This window comes from Scyliorhinus canicula, chromosome 18 (genome assembly GCF_902713615.1).
Source record: "Scyliorhinus canicula chromosome 18, sScyCan1.1, whole genome shotgun sequence".
NCBI lineage: Eukaryota > Metazoa > Chordata > Chondrichthyes > Carcharhiniformes > Scyliorhinidae > Scyliorhinus > Scyliorhinus canicula.
In genome coordinates, this window is record NC_052163.1 from 40,869,861 (window position 1) to 40,889,085 (window position 19,225).

The following is a 19,225-nucleotide window of genomic DNA, read 5'->3' on the forward strand; positions in this document are numbered from 1 at the left end:
CTCAGCAGCCCACCCCCTCTTCTTCCAACATTGTGTACCTTGGTCAGGCAGTGTGCGCCTTTGACTGAGCGACCCAGCCCCCACCCAATAGTTTGTTTTTCAGGGTCTCTGTGTGGTGCCTCCCCGACTGAGGATGGAATTTAATTCTCCTGGCAGTGAGTTTAGAGGTATGGGGGTCATTTAAATCGGGCAGGAGGATGAAAGTTCGGGCCCTTGCCATCTTCTCACCTCTGCCTCAATTAAGTCCGACATGCGAAAGCTTGTAGGTGGCTTTTCTTCCCGGAAGTCAATTGAAGCCCTTACATGAGCAATTATTGTCCACTTTAGACCTCATCCTGCTGCTGCTGGTATTCAACTAGCTGCCACATGGGTAACTCAAAGCAAACCCGATCAGTCATTCGGTACCTGATCGAGGAACCCGTCATTGGGTTGGAGGATGAGGTTTGCTGCCAGCTACCCTCTGCCCTTTCTTCCAAGCTACCAGCTCCTATTCCGGCAACCTCCATCTTCACTCACCAGTGGTCTGGGGTCCCTCATCAATCCAAGGCCTCTGAAGAGTGCATTGCTTGCAGCAGCGCGCTGACTGGCAAGAGAGTACTCTGGCCTCTGGCATTTCTGCACCCAGGGTCCTAAATCCCAAGAAGGACCAATGGTGACCAGTTAAGTGCCTATTGCTTCCACAACAGTGGTGTCACAGGTTTCCCACTACTCTACAGCTGGTAGGTAAGACTTCAGTCACTAACTTTAATAAAAAATGAAATTAAATGAAAACCGCTTGTCAGAAGTAGGCTTCAAATGAAGTTACTGTGAAAAGCCCCTGTGAAAAGTTGCCATATTCCGGCGCCTGTTCGGGGAGGCTGGTACGGGAATTGAACCCGTGCTGCTTAGCCTGCTTCAAAAGCCAGATATTTAGCCCTGTGCTAAACCAGCCCCATGTGCTAATGCCGCCTGGTGGCCGCTGCCAAATACCAACAGGGGCACAGAATCATTTAGAGCCATGTCAGGGCTTCAATTTACATTTGGGCTGTAAGGCCGTCCATGTACCTTCCAGCCTCAGACTTAATTGGGCAGAGGAGGGAAGGTGGTGGAATCCTCACCTTGCAGTCAACCACCTGATTGCGCTCTGTGTTTCAGCTCTGAGAATTCAGCGCCAGTGTCACGTCTAGAATTCTCATTCCCCATTCCCTTCCCTTCCCTTCCCTTCCTACTGTCATTCTCATTTCCCAGATAAGGTCATTAGTAGGGATACTTACTGATGATTCAACAATGTTCAGTGCCATTTGTGACTCCTCAGGTACTGAAACAGTGCCTGTTGAATAGCAGTAAGATGTGGATAACATCCAGGCTTGGGTTAACAAGTAACATCCACACCATCTCCAACAAGGGAGAATCTAACAATCGCCCCTTGTCATCAAATGACATTATCATTGCTGAATCCCCCACTATCAACATTCTGGGGGTTACCATTGACCAGAAACAAATGGGCTAGCCATATAAATAATGTGGCTACAAGAATAGGTCAGAGGTTAGGAATCCTGCAGCGAGTAAAACACCTCCTGACTCCCCAAAACCTGTCCACTATCTACAAGGCACAAGTCAGGAGTGTGATGGAATACTGTGCAGTTGGATGAGTGCAGCTCCAACAACACTTGTGAAGCTGAACATCACCCAGAACAAAGCAGCCCATTCGAATGATAACCCATCCGCAAACTTTCATTCCCTCCACCACTGAAGCACAGTAAGCAGTGGATCTCACTCCAGCTGCTCCTCAATCCCAAGGAAGAGCCCAGGCGCCCTCAGGCACCTGGAGGGAAGAGGATCGGCAGGAGCGCCTTCAACCCAGGAGACCCTGGGGGTGCCCAGCCCATCTGACATGCCTTCCCCCCACCCTGTGAGTGACATATCTCCAGACCTGCACACTGAGGAAGGCAGCACTGCAACACCTGTGCAGCCCGAAAGAAAGCTGGAATCCTCACTCCCCCCAGAGGACGCCCGTCAAGGTCATCTCAGGTAACAGGGCATGGAAGGCAGCAGGTCACTTCGACTTCAGTTGTGGATCCTGGGAGTTTTTTTTTAAATTCATGAATGGGATGTGGGTGTCGCTGGCTGGGCCAGCATTTATTGCCCATCCCTAATTACCTTTAAACTAAGTGGCTTGCTGGGCCATTTCAGTGGGCAGTTAAGTGTCAACCACACTGCTGTGGATCTGGAGTCACATGTAGGCCAGACAGGTAAGGATGGGCAGATTACCTTCCCGAAAGGACACGAGTGAAGCAGATGGGTGTTCATGACGATCAACAAGGGTTTCATGGTCACCGTTAAATTAAACTCCAGATTTTAGTTGATTCAAACATCACCATCTGCCATGGTGGGATTTGAACCCAGGTCCCCAGAGCATTACCCTGGCTCTCTGGTTATTCTCCTTATTTGAAAAAGAGTATTATTGTATTTGAAGCAGTTCACAGAACGCACACCCGACTCATTCCTGTGCCCATTGGAGTTCTGAGGAATGAGAGGTGGCCTCGCTGAAATAAAGAACATCCTGAGGGCTTGTCAGGAGGGTGCTTCCACTTGTGGGGATAAAAATAAGAGATGGTTAAGAAGGGTTATTGGGTTATGGGGATAGGGTGGAAGTGAGGGCTTAAGTGGGCCGGTGCAGACTCGATGGGCCAAATCGCCCTTTTAAGACAGAGATGAGAAGAATTATTTTAGTTGTTAGTCTGTGGCATTCTCTTCCCCAGAAAGTAGTGAAGGCTGGTCACTGAACATATTAAAGGCTGAGTTTTTGATAGACAAGAGTCGAGGGTCATGAGGGGCAGACAGGAGAGTTGAGACTACAACCAGACCAGCCACGATGTTATCAAATGGTGGAGCAGGCCCGTAGAGCTGAATGACCTACTCCTTCTCACAGAATTGTTGCGGCGCAGAAAGAGGCCATTTGGCCCATCGTGTCCTCACCAGCTCACGAGCATTATGGCCATTCCCCTGCCTTTCCCTTGTACCGTTTCATACTGTTTCTGTCTAAGTAATCATCTAACGCCCTCTTGAATGCCTCATTTGAACCTGCCTCCACCAAACTTCAAGGCAGAGCATTCCAGACCTGAACCACCCCATTGTGAAAATATTTTCCTCACCTCACATTTGCTTCTCTTGCAAATCACCTTAAATCTGTGCCCTCTTGTTCTTGATCCTTTTCAGAGGGGCACAGATTCTCCCTATCTACTCTGTCCAGCTCCATTAGGGAAATTCTCCCTATCTACTCTGTAATTCTCCCTATCTACTCTGTCCAGCTCCATTAGGGAAATTCTCCCTATCTACTCTGTCCAGCTCCATTGTGGAAATTCTCTCTCTCTACTCTGTCCAGCTCCATTTGGGTAATGTGTAAAGTCATTTTAGCCCACCCAGTAGACTTGGCCAATTGTAATCCTTATTCTTGAATCCATCGTAAACTAAAATTCTCAGCATAATTAACTGTAATGTACCACCATACCGGCTAGATGTACCATTGTGTTCATCACATCTGAACCTGTTGGGTTCTTCTAGACAATAACTGCCACCAGCTCCCATGTCCAATCTGATTTGAAGTTGATGAACATTCTCTATTCCAGCTGTGCTGGTTCATGTCCACAACAATCACTTGATTCAAAAGCTAAAGCTGTTGAAATCTTGTACTCCATTTCTGCATCTCCTTCCACCAAATAGCAAAACCGTTAGATCAAGTAGTGTTACTGCAAACGTAGAGTCTCAGGATTGGATTTTAAAGCTCATTGGCCTGGGATCACTGTGTTCTAGAATTGCAAAGTATCACACTCCACGATTGGAATGAGATCCACCTTCCAGACATATCGGTATCTGGTCATTAGCAACAATAAAACCATTCTAATTAATCAAATTACGTACACACAATCGAGATCACCCCACTCCACAATTTTAAATTTGTTTATCCAATCAATGAATTTCAATATCACCAGAGCAAGATTATTCCACAGACCATGTTCAATTAAAATGACACTGGATATTATTGCACAAAGCTATCCATAACCTTTTGACAATCGCAATCATAGAAAAATCATGGAATTCCTAAAGTGCAGAAGGAGACCATTCAACCCATCGAGTCTGTACCGACCCTCTGAAAGAGCACCCCACAACCCCACCTAACCTGCACACCGTTGGACATTAAGAGTCAATTTAGAATGGCCAATTCACCTAACCTGCACATTTTTGGACTGTGGGAGGAAACCAGAGCAGCCGGAGGAAACACACGCAGACCCGGGGAGAACCTGCAAACTCCACACAGGCAGTCACCCAAGGTTGAAATCAAACCCAGACCCCTGGTGTTGTGAGGCAGCAGTGCTAATCACTGTGCCACCTTCCCATCAATTTCTGCTGAGGACTAACTAATATGTTCAAAGCATACACAAGGATTTCTGTGGTTGACTAGACTAGACCAGTATTTCTTAGAGCTCACAAGGAGGGGGGGGGGGGGGGATCTAATTAAAACACTATTCTGTTCTCGCAGCAATATTAACTCTGCTTTTTAACCTCTTTCTTTTTTTGCTAACCCTTTTCTCACACCTCAAGCCCCAAGGATTTTTATGGGACTCTTTCATAACATTTGTGTGCTATGAAAGACGTGATGTTAACTTTGATATCAACTCCACGTTCTTCTGAACAATTTCTTTTCTTTCTAACATGTCCTGTAGCTGTACCTTTGGTAGATTTCTGGTAGCGTTACTGTCACTACCTCCACAGAGAGTGGGAGGTTCATAGTTGTACTCTTGCCTTGTCCATCTGGGTTCAGGGTTCTGAATGCAGAGAAGTTAAAGGGAGGAAGGAATGAAGAGTAAAGGAAATGGCTGCCTCAGACCCTGTCCCATCAGCCCCTTTTCAACACTTGTATCGTGTATCCTGTGAACACTCACCATGCTTCATTAGTTTCTATCTCTACTGGGCAATAAGCTAATATCACCACCAACTGCTCTTCCATCTGCTACACAGGATGGTAGGGTTCCCTCTAACTCCTACGTCCACCTGGGTTTCTGCAAACGGATTCCTCTCTCCTGTCATAATTCCTGTGCTGTTCAGAAGAGTGCTGACTGCTCCAAATGCCTGGAATCACCATTTCTTTGACGCTTTCTTGGCTGCAAGCGAGTTGCTCATTCTGAAGCTGGTTTATTTCTGACCCCAGTCTCTCTTCCTACCGTCTAAATCATCACCTTTTAATCAAAACCGCTCCACTTAAGGATCGTCGTTTTTCTCTCCCTCCAGATATTATTTTCTGCCCTTTCTACAGAACCGCCCTTTAAATTTAACCCATTTTTTTGAGAAGTGACAAGACTTTTTCTGGAATATTCCCCGATCTTCCCATCATCAACTGGAGATCCATTTGGGTCATGGCACCTCAGAATTCTCTCCCTCAAACTGGTGTGTGAGGAAACACTTCCTTGAGTCGACCACAACTTAAAATTTGAAAGTATCATAACCAGGTCACCATGATTTGCTGCTTTCTGGATCAATTTCATCCTTTTACCTTAAACAACAGATCACACACGTTCATATAGTTGTAACAAGATTTTGATTGAAACACCATGGGCTGGAATCGCCGCCAGCGGAATGCTCCATTTTGCCGGCAGCCCGGGGGGTTTTCCGACGGCGTGGGGCTGCCCCACAATGGGAAGCCCCATTGGCCAGTTGGCGTAATAGAGCATCCCGCTGGCGGGGTGAAACGGAAATGTGGCGCGGCGGGGCGGAGAATCCAGTTCCATACTTGCGATTCCCATATGATTATCAGATTAATCACTCCCCTTGTACACTATTTTTACCTTCTACGTAATCCACCAATCAATCCTAGTGAAGCAAAAAAAAACATACAAGTTTTAATAACAACATGCACTCAGCTGCACATGTTTAGCTCTCCTTAATCTCGCCAAATAAGCCTGTTACTATCAAAAGCAAATTACTGCGGAGGCCGGAATTTGAAACAAATGCAGAAAATACTGGACAATCTCAGCAGGTCTGACAGTATCTGTGGAACGAGAATGTAGCTAACGTTTTGAGTCTGGATGACACTGTTAACGCTAGGGAGAACTGGAAATAGGGTCAGATTTATACTGTTGGTGTGTGTGGTTTGGGGGGGGGGGGGGGGTTGATCACCCACATTTACAATCTCTTTGTCTTTCTGTCCCTGAAATCATTTGCCAATCTCCATGTATCGCTGGCCCTCTATCCAGCCCCATTGCTCCATGCCCCCACACACACAACAGTATAAATCTGACCCTATTTCCAGTTCGCTCTAGCTTTGACAAAGAGAGTCATCCTGACTCGAAACGCTAGTTCCCTTCTCACTATACAGACGCTGTCAGACCTGCTGAGTTTGTCCAGCATTTTCATTTATTGAGCCTGCTACTATTGTTACACTGCCCTTAAGTCTCAACATCATTCCCCATGAACACAAAAGACCATGTTGACTTATGTCTCAAGCATGATTGAATGAAGCACATGCATTCTAACGCCCCCTCGCCTCTGGAGGTGTACTTGCCTTTGACTCTGTGATCACGATACATCTCCTGACCAACAGAAAGTTGAGTTAACTCAGCGGGTGCTGCTTCCTCCCACAGGCTGTTCAGGACCTTGAAGTGAGCAATGTTGATAGTGGTAGCTCCCATTCCCACATGCTTCTCTCATTATGGTTCTCATCCCATAAATTCCTCTTACCCCACTAACAGCTTCATTCGCCGGTATCTGTCTTACACCAACATAATTCTCATTTTCCAGTGTACTTCTCACCTCAATATAATTCTCCTACTCTTCGCAAAATCACATACCTCTATTCCCCAGATTGCTCTTCCCACTACCAATTCATTCTCCAGCGTCAGTACCTCCCACTATTCTCACTCTCCTATTCTTCATATCTCTCCCCATTTTTATGACTGGATCTAGAGAACTCCCAACAGCTGGATTTGTTTATTGTCACGTGTACCGAGGTATAGTGAAAAGTATTTTTCTGTAAGCAGCTCAACAGATCATTCAGTACATGGAAGAAAAGGGAATTAAACAAAATTCAAGAAAATATATGAGAATACATAATAGGGCAACACAAGATATACAATGTAACTACATAAGCATTGGCATCGGTTGAAGCATACAGGGTGTAGTGTTAATGAAGTCAGTCAATAAGAGGGTCATTTAGGAGTCTGGTGACAGTGGGGAAGAAGCTGTTTTTGAGTCTGTTCGTGCGTGTTCTCAGACGTCTGTATCTCCTGCCCGATGGAAGAAGTTGGAAAAGTGAGTAAGCCGAGTGGGAGGGATCCTTGATTATGCTGCCCGCTTTCCCCCGGCAGCGGGAGATGTAGATGGAGTCCATGGATGGGAGGCAGGTTCGTGTGATGGACTGGGCGGTATTCACGACTCTCTGAAGTTCCTTGCAGTCCTGAGCCGAGCAGTTGCCATACCAGGCTGTGATGCAGCCCGATAGGATGCTTTCTATAGTGCATCTGTAAAAGTTGGTGAGGATTAATGTGGACATGCCGAATTTCCTTAGTTTCCTGAGGAAGTATAGGCGCTGTTGTGCTTTCTTGGTGATAGCGTCGACGTGAGTGGACCAGGACAGATTTTTGGTGATGTGCACCCCTAGGAATTTGAAACTGCTAACCATCTCCACCTCGGCCCCGTTGATGCTGACAGGGCTGTGTACAGTACTTTGCTTCCTGAAGTCGATGACCAGCTCTTTAGTTTTGCTGGCATTGAGGGAGAGATTGTTGTCATTACACCACTCCACTGGGTTCTCTATCTCCCTCCTGTATTCGGACTCGTCGTTATTCGAGATCCGGCCCACTATTGTCGTATCATCAGCAAACTTGTAGATGGAGTTGGAACCAAGTTTTGCCACGGAGTCGTGTGTGTACAGGGAGTAGAGTAGGGGGCTAAGTACGCAGCCTTGCGGGACACCGGTATTGAGGACTATTGTGGAGGAGGTGTTGGTGTTCATTCTTACTGATTGTGGTCTGTTGGTCAGAATGTCAAGGATCCAGTTGCAGAGTGGAGAGCCAAATCCTAGGTTTTGGAGCTTTGATATGAGCTTGGCTGGATTATGGTGTTGAAGGCGGAGCTGTAGTCAATAAATAGGAGTCTGATGTAGGAGTCCTTGTTTTCGAGATGCTCTAGGGATGAGTGTAGGGCCAGGGATATGGCGTCTGCTGTGGACCGGTTGCGACGGTATGCGAATTGAAGTGAGTCAAGGCGTTCCGGGAGTATGGAGGTGATGCGCTTCATGATCAGCCTCTCGAAGCACTTCATTACAACTGACGTCAGGGCCACTGGGCGGTAGTCATTGAGGCATGTTGCCCGGTTCTTCTTTGGTACCGGTATGATGGTGGTCTTCTTGAAGCAGGTGGGGACCTCGGGGTGGAGTACGGATAGGTTAAAGATGTCTGTGAATACCTCTGCCAGCTGGTATGCGCAGGCTCTGAGTGCACGACCAGGGATCCCGTCCGGGCCCGTCGCCATCCGTGGGTTCACTTTCAGGAAGGCCGATCTGACTTTGGAAACTGTGATGGTGGGTATGGGTGAATTATGGGCTGCTGGGGCACTCGACAGCGGATTGTTGGTTGCCTGATCAAAACGAGCATAGAATGCATTAAGTTAATCGGGAAGGGGTGCGCTGCTGCCAGAGATACTGCTCAGCTTCGCTTTGTAGCCCGTTATGTTGTTTAGTGAGATATGAAGGGACTGTCTCTGTTTGTTTGTTATTTAAGAAGCTGGGAATGAACTGTGAACAAATCTCTCCTCACTTTTACAGGTTGGAAGATGGGAAAACGGTTTGATAAGAATGAAATATCCAGTGTGGCCAAGATATGGAAAATTCCAGCAGCCTGTTTCTGATAGTGGGCATTTAACTGTCGCCACACTGGAAGAGAGGCCGTTTGTGATTGTGGAAGAAGTAGATCCCGAAAATGGAGCTTGTGTACGGAATACAGTGCCCTGCAGGAAGCAAGCAAACCTGAGCGAAAGGTAAGGAGCTACAACTGGTGATGCCAGTAATAAGCTGCCACAATGGCTGTAGGAAACACATGATTGTGTCAAATTCCTGAGCTGGTGTATCCAAATTCTTTCAAACACTTCCATCAAATGGCCACGACCTTCTCAGTTCTAAGGAGAAAAACATCAGCTTCTCCAGTCTGTTCACGTAATTGTAATCCCTTATCCCTGGAACCTTATTAAATCTCTTACGTACCTGCTCCAAAGCCTTCACATCCTTCCTAAAGTGGGATGCCCAGGATAAGATACATTTACTCCAACTGGGTGGAGCTAGTATTTCATACAGGTTCACCATAACTGACTCGCCTTTGCATTCTTATGTGTGACAAATGCAGGATTTTAAATATATTGGACTATAAACATTTGGCAATTTAAGGGTTAAACACCAAGGTTAGAGTGTGCTTGACTGCAGTAGTCATGTTTTTAAAAGAGTCTTGTTTTGCAAGACCAGAAAGCTTTTTTGGTCTTTTTTGGTCGGGGTGAAATTGACCACAGTGAAAATAGCCTGGGCTAATGCAATGTTGTTTGACTAAGGGGAGTTAATATGCTTTCAGCCTGGGGAGATGATGACATTGCTGGGTGAAGCTAATATTTTCAAACATTTTGAGAAAGGATTTTGAGTTGAGTTCTAATCTGGCTACCCTTTAGACCACAAGTAAAGTTTTTTGCTCTCGCAGTAGGATAGTTAATTAAAAAAAGAGTAATAGCATTTAAAGCAATACAGACTTGTCTAAGGACAAGGGACAAGCTGAAACAGGGGTTCCAACATGAGTCAAATCTGCTCTGGAAAGCAAGTATTAATCTGCGTCATTGGGATGGATTGAGAGCTATATTTTTTTCTTCTTGTTTAATTGGGAACAGAGATAGTAATTAAGGGTATGTTATTTAATGTATTTAGTCATATTGTTCAAGGGGTAATTGTAAGCCATTTTTGGGTGTGTTGTTCAAGAGTTTGTTAGTGTATTAAAAATAAAATTTTATTTTAAAATACCAAATCCCTGTTTTTTCGTGCAATCACTCCTGGAGCGAAGTATTCTTTCCTATCCGCACAAAATAAAATATTGGGGTTTTTGTCCAGTACCCTATCCATTGTTGGTGTCTGCTCCAGGATCATAGGGCGGGATTCTCTGATCCTGAGGCTAAGTGTTGACGCCGTTGGAAACGCCATTGTGTTTCTCGACGGCATCAACATGGCCTCAGGATCAGCAATTCGGGCCCCTACAGGGGGCCAGCACGGCACTGGAGCGTCCTTCGCTGCTCCAGCTGCTGATCCCAGCATCAACTGGGTGCCGCGGGGTCCACGCATGCGCAGTGGCTCCCTTCTCTGCGCTGGCCTCGACGCAACATGGCGGAGGGCTAAAGGGGCCGGCGCGGAAGAAAGGAGACCCCCAGCCCGAGAGGCCGGCCCGCCGATTGGTGAGCCCCGATCGCGGACCAGGCCACAACGGAGCCCCCCCCCGCCGGGGTCAAACCCCACCCCCTCACAGGCCGCCCCTGGATCCTTCCAGTGGAGAAACACGTGGCTGGGGGACTGGAGAATCCAGACCCTCATATGCATCATTATCTGCATTCAAGGTTTGTACACCAACGCCCCGCAGGTGTGTCTGTTCTTGGAAACACTTGAAAACTGTACCAATTAGCAGAATGTTTTGCACCCTGTCCATGATATCCCTTATCCTGTCACCAAAGAGGCAACATACCATATGGGTCTCCTGTCTGCAGTAAGAGAACTGTGTATCTGGATCCCGACTATCAATTCCCAACTAATGCCGTGTTCCTATACTTTATTGTACTCCCTATATAGTCCTTTGTCTCATGGTGCCAAATGTGGAATTACAGATTGTGGCAGTTTCAAATCCATATTCAGCTTTGAACACTGACGAGGGGACAACATCTTGAAGGAGTGCAATTCCCTCTCCACCGAGCACAAAGGATTGTACATTGCATTTTAATCAAATCGTTATTTTCATGGAGACATCAGTCATTTGTAGATCATTAACATTTAAAGAGAAATCCAAACATCTTGTGGCATAGTTCTATTGGTTAAAACAAGATTTTTCATTTTTGAAACAATAACACAAAATTTATTGTATTTAAAAGACTTATTACTGGTTTATAACTCTGTATGTTTTGCACTCGGGTTTACTACTTCCATTCCCTAAGAATTCTCTTATAAGATACATCACTCTCAAAGTTATTTACATTTGTAGGGACCACCCATAAGTATGCCACAGTTCTCTGGAGGCTACTTCAATTTTCCTCAGCTCTAAGTATTCTCAGAAATAAAACGTTACCATCTCTTGATTGAGGATTCATCAGTCACTTGTTCTGGTTACTTTATCAATACTTCTAAACTAGCTGCTGGTTACTTTCTTTGCCACAAGACTCTGTGGAGCCCACTGTAGATTCTTCCATTAGTTTCAAACTAGGCAATCGTCTAACTTTTGTTCCCTCACAAAGTTCAAACTGAGATTCAGAATTTCAACAGCGAATGATTTTTTCCCCCTGCTTATAGTGCTGATCTATCGAATTGTCATTTACTTTGGCTATCTTCTCTCAGTGAGGTGCAATCTACACACACCAGTTCCATGCTGCAAGTCATCAAATAAAGCAGCCTGAAGCCAGTTAGCTTATTAGGGTGGAATAGATACCTCTTCTCAGGAGTAATGATGGACAAAGTATTAGCCTTTGATCTCCACAGTCCCGTCACTAGGGCATGGATCCTATGGTTCCAATTATCCTCTTGCTGATGAGGTGGTTGCTCCAATACCAAGAAAATACAGGCGCTGCCACTAAATGGCACCCAAGTCTGACCTTAATTGCATTCTCTGGCAGTGGAGAGTGCAAACTATGAGAAACCGGGCAGCAGGTAGAATGGTGGTTAGCATAAATGCTTCACAGCTCCAGGGTCCTAGATTCAGTTCCCGGCTGGGTCACTGTCTGTGAGGAGTCTGCACGTCCTCCCCGTGTGTGCGTGGGTTTCCTCCGGGTGCTCCGGTTTCCTCCCACAGTCCAAAGATGTGCGGGTTAGGTGGATTGGCCATGCTAAATTGCCCGTAGTGTCCTAAAAAGTAAGGGTGGGGGGGGGGGGGGTTGTTGGGTTACGGGTATAGGGCGGATGCGTGGGTTTGAGTAGGGTGATCATTGCTCGGCACAACATTGAGGGCCGAAGGGCCTGTTCTGTGCTATACTGTCCTATGTTCTATGTTCTAAACCCCAGTGACAGCAGCAAGACCGAAAGATCCCAATGCCAGCCAACTATCCCAAGATATGCCATGGGATGAGGTGGAGGTGGGGGGGGGGGGGGGGGGACTGAAGAAGTAAACACAGTATCACAAACAACTTTAAACTTAACTATCTTCAGAGCTAACTCTCCACAAATGATTCCACAAGACTGTGTAGATTTTAAAATCTATAAAAATCCAGTAACTGTTACCACACAACACAGTTATGACTCTTTGGAATTGATCCTGAGGTAAACCAACAGCTTGCTTTTCAATCAGGCATTGATTGTTGTGAGTTACCAGCCAGTTGGGTTTTTACTACAATCCTATTGTTCCTTGATCATCATTATTGATGCAAGCCGTGTGGGGTCTCTGATCATTCGCACAATCCGCTGGATTACTTAGCCTGTAACTTGTCGTGACTCTCCCGAAAAGTTTAAGCCAACCCCGATCCATTGTGACACGCTGTCTTATCCTACATGTATTTCAGCATTGCTGAGGCGTACGTCAAACTCTGTTGTAAAGGATTCTGCATCGACATTCTGAAAAAACTCGCAAAAACAGTTAAATTCTCCTATGACCTTTACCTCGTGACCAATGGAAAACACGGAAAGAAGGTTCGGGGGACCTGGAACGGAATGATTGGAGAGGTATAGAGTTCATGTCCCCTCTTGTCTGTGTCATTAGCCAATCAGAGGTGAATAGGAAACAAATAAATAGAAGCAACAAAAAAAGGGGCCAGGATGACAGTTAATGCAAATGTGAGGAATTGAGCGTTGCAGCAGAATAGCGTGGGGTTAAGGGTTAAGGTGGCAATGGGAGTGCTTAACAGAGACCATGCACCCAATAATCGACACAACGATAAATAAATACAGAACATTCCAACTTAACAAATTCAAAACAGTCACATTAAATGAATGCAGACAAATTAAACCAAATAAATACAAGCTCGAGCACAAATAGGAACTATTTATATTACATGCAATAAGCAAAATACTGCGGATGCTTGAATCTGAAACAAGAACAGACGATGCTGGGAAAACCCAGCAGGTCCTACAGCACCTGTAAGAAGAGAAAACACTCTCCCTACAAATGCTGTCAAACCTGCTGAGTTTTTCCAGCATCATCTGGACTTACACAATATATATGGATAAGCCACTGATGGTCAATAATGCAAAACTCTCACAAAACACAAATATAGACCATCACACTCAATAATACAGGATACTCGCAATAACTGGGCGATATGGTAACACTGTTGCTTCATAGCACCAGGGTCCCATGTTCAATTCCTGCTTGGGTGACTGTCTGCACGGAGCCTGCACGTTCTTCTCATGTCTGCGTGGGTTTCCTCCGGGTGCTCCAGTTTCCTCCCACAAGTCCCAAAAGACGTGCTTGTCTGGTGAATTGGACATTCTGAATTCTCCCTCCATGTATCCGAACAGGCGCAGAGTGTGACGACTAGGGGATTTTCACAGTAACTTCATTGCAGTGTTAATGTAAGCCTACCTGTGACACTAATAAAGGTTATTATTATTACTGCAGCTCATCAAGACAAAATAACGGCACTCGTTAAATATAGAAAAACAAAAATAAATAGAATTTGCACTCACTTAATAGTATTACTCACTTTATATTTGGGAGAGAGAGGAGGTCTTATGGCACAGTGGTAGCACCCCTATCTGGGTTTGAAGTTCTGGATTCAAGTCCTGCACCAGGATTTGTTGGCCACAGAAGGAATGTTCAGAATCAGCTTGGGAATCCTTCTACCACTTCCCTCACTATTCCCCAAAAGGGAAAAAATAGTGGGCACGATTCTCCGCTCCCCACGCCGGGTGGGAGAATCGGGGGGGGGGGGGGGGGCAGGGCGGCATGTCGTGTGTCGCCCGGCCCTCCCGTGATTCTCCCCCCCCCCCCCCCCCCCCCCCTCGCCGAATTGCCGTTTTCATGGCGACCGGCGATTCTCCGGGCCGGATGGGCCGAGCGGCCTGCCGTTCCCGACCGGTTCACAACAGCGGCAACCACACCTGGTCGTGAACATGGCTGCCAGATGCTCGTTTGTGGCTTGTGGGGGCCGCCACGTCTTGCGGGGCAGCGGATGGGAAGATTGCAACCGCGCATGCGCGGGTTGGAGCCGTCAGCCGTCGTGACGTCAGCCGCGCATGCGCGGGTTGGGGCCATCCAACCTGCGCATGCGCGGCTGAAGTCACTTAGGCGCCACCGTCGCGTCATTCTCGGCGTGCCGCCTTGACGCAAGCGTCAAGGGCCGGCGGCCGAGAATAACAGAGCGCCGCTCCTAGCCCTAGGTGGGGGTAAATAAGGTGCGAGGAGCGGCCTCCGAGGCCGTTGTGAAACTCGGCTGAGTTCACGATGGTCTTCCCGATTCATCGCGGGAGCGGAGAATTCCGCCCAGTTTGTGTGAAGGTATGCTTGAAATTATTTTTTTAACTTTACATAAATTTAGAGCCTTCGCACTTTGTAAAATCAAACCACTCAATGCAGTACATTCACAATACCACTCACATTAAATAAATGGAAACTACTCATACTCCATCTTTGCCTGATCCAAAACAACTACCATTTAAATTTAAACCACTTGAACTTCAAGTGTGGATAATACTCAGTCAATAAATAAAATCCATTTGTATTCTGTTAATACAAGCTACTCCCACAGCTAAAGTTAAACCACTCATGCTCAATTGATGCAAACCATTCTGGTCAAAAGAAAAAGAGCAGGGATAAAGTTGGAAACTCCAGACAGCTTAGCATTCGGGGAAGTTTATTGGAAGCCAATATTGGTGGACAAAATGTGTTTTCATTTTGAATCAAGGGTTAATCAAGGAATAATGGTGCATATTTGATACAAGAAAACGATGTGTGATGGAGCTCTTTGGAACAGAAGAAGTAGTGCAGTAGATGTTGTACATATGGATTTTCAGATGGCATTTTGAAAAGTCTCACAGAGGAAGATTGCTTAGTGGAAGCCTATGGAATCAAGAAGAAAGTATCGATATGAAACAAAATTGGCTCAGTGACAGGAAGCAGAGGATGGTGGTGATGTATGAATCTTCTCCAGACTGGGAGGTGGTTCCTCAAGAGTCAGATATGAGCCTATTATCTCTTTCCGATGGTTATAAGCGACTTAAACTTGGGTGCAGGAAACAGAGTTAGAACGTATGCTGATAATGCAGAATTTTTTCCAGTAGGTTTTGGGTGACATAGACAGAATGGTGAACTGGCAGAGCGTGGCAGATGGAGTTCAATGTAGAGGTGTGTGATATATGCACTTTGCAAGGATTAAATGGAAGGCCAGTGTACAGTAAATAGCACGAATTTGAAGAAAAGTGAGAGAGACCTTGATGTCCATCTGCAAAAACACCTAAAAGGTGGAAGAACAAGTTAACATGGTGCTCAGCAGCATTTCGGCTACTTAGGTTTCTAAATTGAGGAATAGAATATAAAAACAAAGATCATGCCAGAAATTTTAGAGATCACTGGTTAGACCTTATGGGTATTGTGGCCAACGCTGGGCACCACTCTTCAAGAAGAATGAAAATGTTTTCGGATGGGTACCAAGGAGGCTGACAAGAGAATTACCAGGGATGAATGATCCCGTTATGAGGAAAGTTAGGAATGTTCTCCTTGGAACAGAACAGGTGAAGATGTGATCCAGTAGAGATTTAAGACGAGAGATTTTAATAGAGTAGAAGACTTTATGGATCTATTTATCATTGGGAAAAAAGGTCTAGTTGGGAAGTGGAGAATTTTTCTCACTCAGACATCCGGGATCTGGAATTCTTCACCTGAAAATATGGAAGCAGATAACTAAATAATTTTGAAAGGGAGCTGATCAGGCAGCTTAGGATGAGGAAATTACAAAATTAAAAACAAAAAATGAGGATGTGGGACAAAACACAACATTCTTTCAATGAGCTATCACAGGCAGGTTGGGCTGAAAGGCTATTATTTACTGGCTAAATAAAAGCAGACTACTGGCACCAATCAACACAAATCCCTTTGCATTCAATAATGCAAACACTTCACACTCACTAAATACAGTCCACTCACATTAAATCAGGACTGTAAAACGATTCACACTAAATAAAGTACAGACCAGCCTCATCCTCAATATTTAACCCAGTTCACCGCTTTTTTCCCCACTGTAGGTTTTCTATCAGAGAGCAGACATGGCCATTGGATCTCTCACCATCAATGAGGAGCGCTCTGAGATTGTGAGTTTCTCAGTCCCCTTCGTGGAGACTGGAATCAGTGTGATGGTGGCCAGGAGCAATGGGACTGTTTCCCCATCGGCCTTTCTTGGTGAGTAGTGTCAACGTGTGAAGGGATCACAGATGTAAATGATCAAAAAACAAACTGTTAGAGAATGGGTCCATTCAGGTCGGTAACTTGAAAAGTTACAATGAGGCCTGCAATGATTTTTAAAACACTCAAACAATGTCAACTTCCCCGTGTAACACCATCACTTAGTTTACACGCGGATTGGGGGAATCCTAGAGTAAAAATCCTTAGTCCCCTGTTTCAACTCATTCACCAGGAATTTCCTGAACGATTCTCCTGATTGGCAGCTGTAACTTTGTTTTATTCAGTATTTGAGGCTGATTAGTAGAACATGAGGGTAGTGGGATTGGGGTCAAAGACTTCCACTAAGCTGAATGATTTGGACTGGGATTCATAATGGACTGGCCTCTATAATGCAAACTGGGTCAACGATTGATTGGGAAGTCAATGGTGCATAAAGGTCAATTGTAGGCTGAACTCAATGAAGAGTTTAGGGCTCAGTGATGGAGTCAGAGCTAAACTAAGTTTGAATGGATCAGTGATTGAGTGGGGAGGGGTCTTCAATTTAACTTTAGGTAATGAAGCCGGGCAAGTGGTTGACGTATCGGTGGGGGAGCATTTTGAAGTAGGCGATTATAACTCCGTTGGATTCATGATTGTTATGGAAAAGGACAAGAATGGGCCTGAATTCAAAGTTCTAAACTAGGGGAAGGCGGATTTTAATAAGATCAGATATGATTTGGCCAGAGTGGACTGGGAGCAGATACTTTCAGGTAAATATGTGAGAGAACAGTGGGACACAATTAAAAAGGAAATAGGAAGGGCGCAGGACCAACTTGTTCCAATAAGGAAAAAGGATGGAATCAAGAAATCCAGTGAACCCTGGATATCGAGGGATGTACAGCATTGAATAAAGAGAAAAAGAGGCTTATGGCACATATCAAGGGCTCAAAACAGCAAAAGCTTTACAATCATACAGAATGTACAAGAGGAAACTTATAAAGGAAATTAGGAGAGCAAAAAGGAATATGAAAGAATACTGGAAGGTAAAATAAAGGAAAATCCTGTTGTTTTACAAGTACATTAAAGGTAAAAGGATAACTAGGGAAAGAGTAGGGCCCATGAAGGACCACAGTGATTGTTCATGTGTAGAGCTGGAGGATGTAGGTAGGGTTCTCAATTAAAACTTTGTGTTGGTGTTCACCAGTGACGATGTGGGTATAGAAATCAGGGAGAAGGAACGTGATAAAATTAAAGAAATTAACATAGACAGAGAGGAGGTTCTGAGTGACCTTGCAGGCTTAAAAATGGATAAATATCCAGGGCCAGATGAAATGTATCCCAGGCTGTTAATGAGACAAAGGAAGAAATAGCAGGGGTGCTGGCAATAATTTTCAATTCTTCTCTGCCCACAGGAGAGGTGCCAAAGGACTGGAGGACAGCCAATGTGTTCTCTCATGTTCTACTAATCAACCCTCATGTTCTATTAATCAGTCTCAAATACTTAATAAAACAAAGTTACAGCTGCCAATCGGGAGAATCGTTCAGGAAATTCCTGGTGAATGAGTTGAAACAGGGGACTAAGGACTTTTACTCCAGGATTCCCCCATTATTAAAGAAGGGAAGTAGGGATAAACCAGAAAACTACAGGCCAGTCAGTCTAACCTCAGTGGTGGAGGAACTATTGGAAGCAATTCTGAGAGACAGAATTAATCTGCATTTGGAGACGCAGGGATTAATCAAGAACAGTCAGCATTATTTTGTTAAGGGGAGGTCATGTCTGAGCAACCTGATTGAATTTTTCGAAGAGGTGACTAGGTGTATAGACGCGGACAATGCATTTGACGTAGTGTACTTGGCCTTCAGTGAGGCTTTTGATAAGGTCCCACATGGGAGGCATGAATAATGGCAGGACTATGGGAAGCAGCATGGATCAAAGGGACCAGGGCAGGTGGACAAAGTGGTTACAAAGACATATGGTATACTTATTTTTATTAACCGAGGCATAGAGTTTAAGAGCAGGGATTTTTTTTCTGCAGCTATATAAAACATTGGTAAGGCCACATCTAGAATATTGTGCGCAGTTTTGAAATCCACATTATGGGAGGGATGTGAAAGCACTGGGAAAGGTGCATAGGAGATTTCCCAGGAGGTTGCCTGGTTTGGAGAGTCTTAGTTATGAAGAGAGATTGGCTAGACTGGGGTTGTTTTCCTTGGAGCAGAGGAGAATCAGGGGGAACATGATTGAGATGTCTAATATTATGAAGGGCACATTGTAGACAGGAAGAAACTTTTCCCTTTGGTGGAGGGATCAATGACCAGCGAGCATAGATTTAGGGTAAGGGGCAGGAGGTTTAGAGGGGATGTGAGGAAAAACCTTCCCATCCCGAGGGTGGTGGGTATCTGGAACCCACTGCCTGAAAGGGTAATGAGGCAGAGACCCTCATAACATTTAAGAAGTATCTAAATGTGCCTTTGCGATGCCAAGACATACACGTGCTGAGAAATAGGATTAGAATAGTTAGGTGGTTGTTCCCGACACAATGGGCCGAAGGGCCTTTTCTATGCTGTAGACCTCTTTGTCTCTATGGCGTGATGGGTCTGACTAGCAACCAGCTTTGAGGTTTAGTCTTAATGATTGAGTGTAGTTGAGATACTGATAAGGA

The 19,225-nt window shown here is 45.3% G+C and overlaps 1 protein-coding gene across 5 annotated transcripts in view; it reads left to right on the forward strand.

The window, feature by feature from the left end:
* The window catches only part of grin2cb (glutamate receptor, ionotropic, N-methyl D-aspartate 2Cb), a 142,933-nt gene that overhangs the window by 67,826 nt on the left and 55,882 nt on the right, over window positions 1-19,225 (forward strand). For all 5 annotated transcript variants that reach the window (XR_005458025.1, XR_005458024.1, XM_038777750.1 and 2 more), the window contains 3 exons: window positions 8,798-9,009; window positions 12,751-12,910; window positions 16,427-16,580. Coding sequence is in view for 3 of the 5 variants with exons in the window: in XM_038777750.1 (XP_038633678.1) it covers window positions 8,798-9,009; window positions 12,751-12,910; window positions 16,427-16,580 (526 nt within the window). In the remaining 2 variants the exon portion in view is untranslated. The remainder of the gene's footprint in view (window positions 1-8,797; window positions 9,010-12,750; window positions 12,911-16,426; window positions 16,581-19,225) is intronic.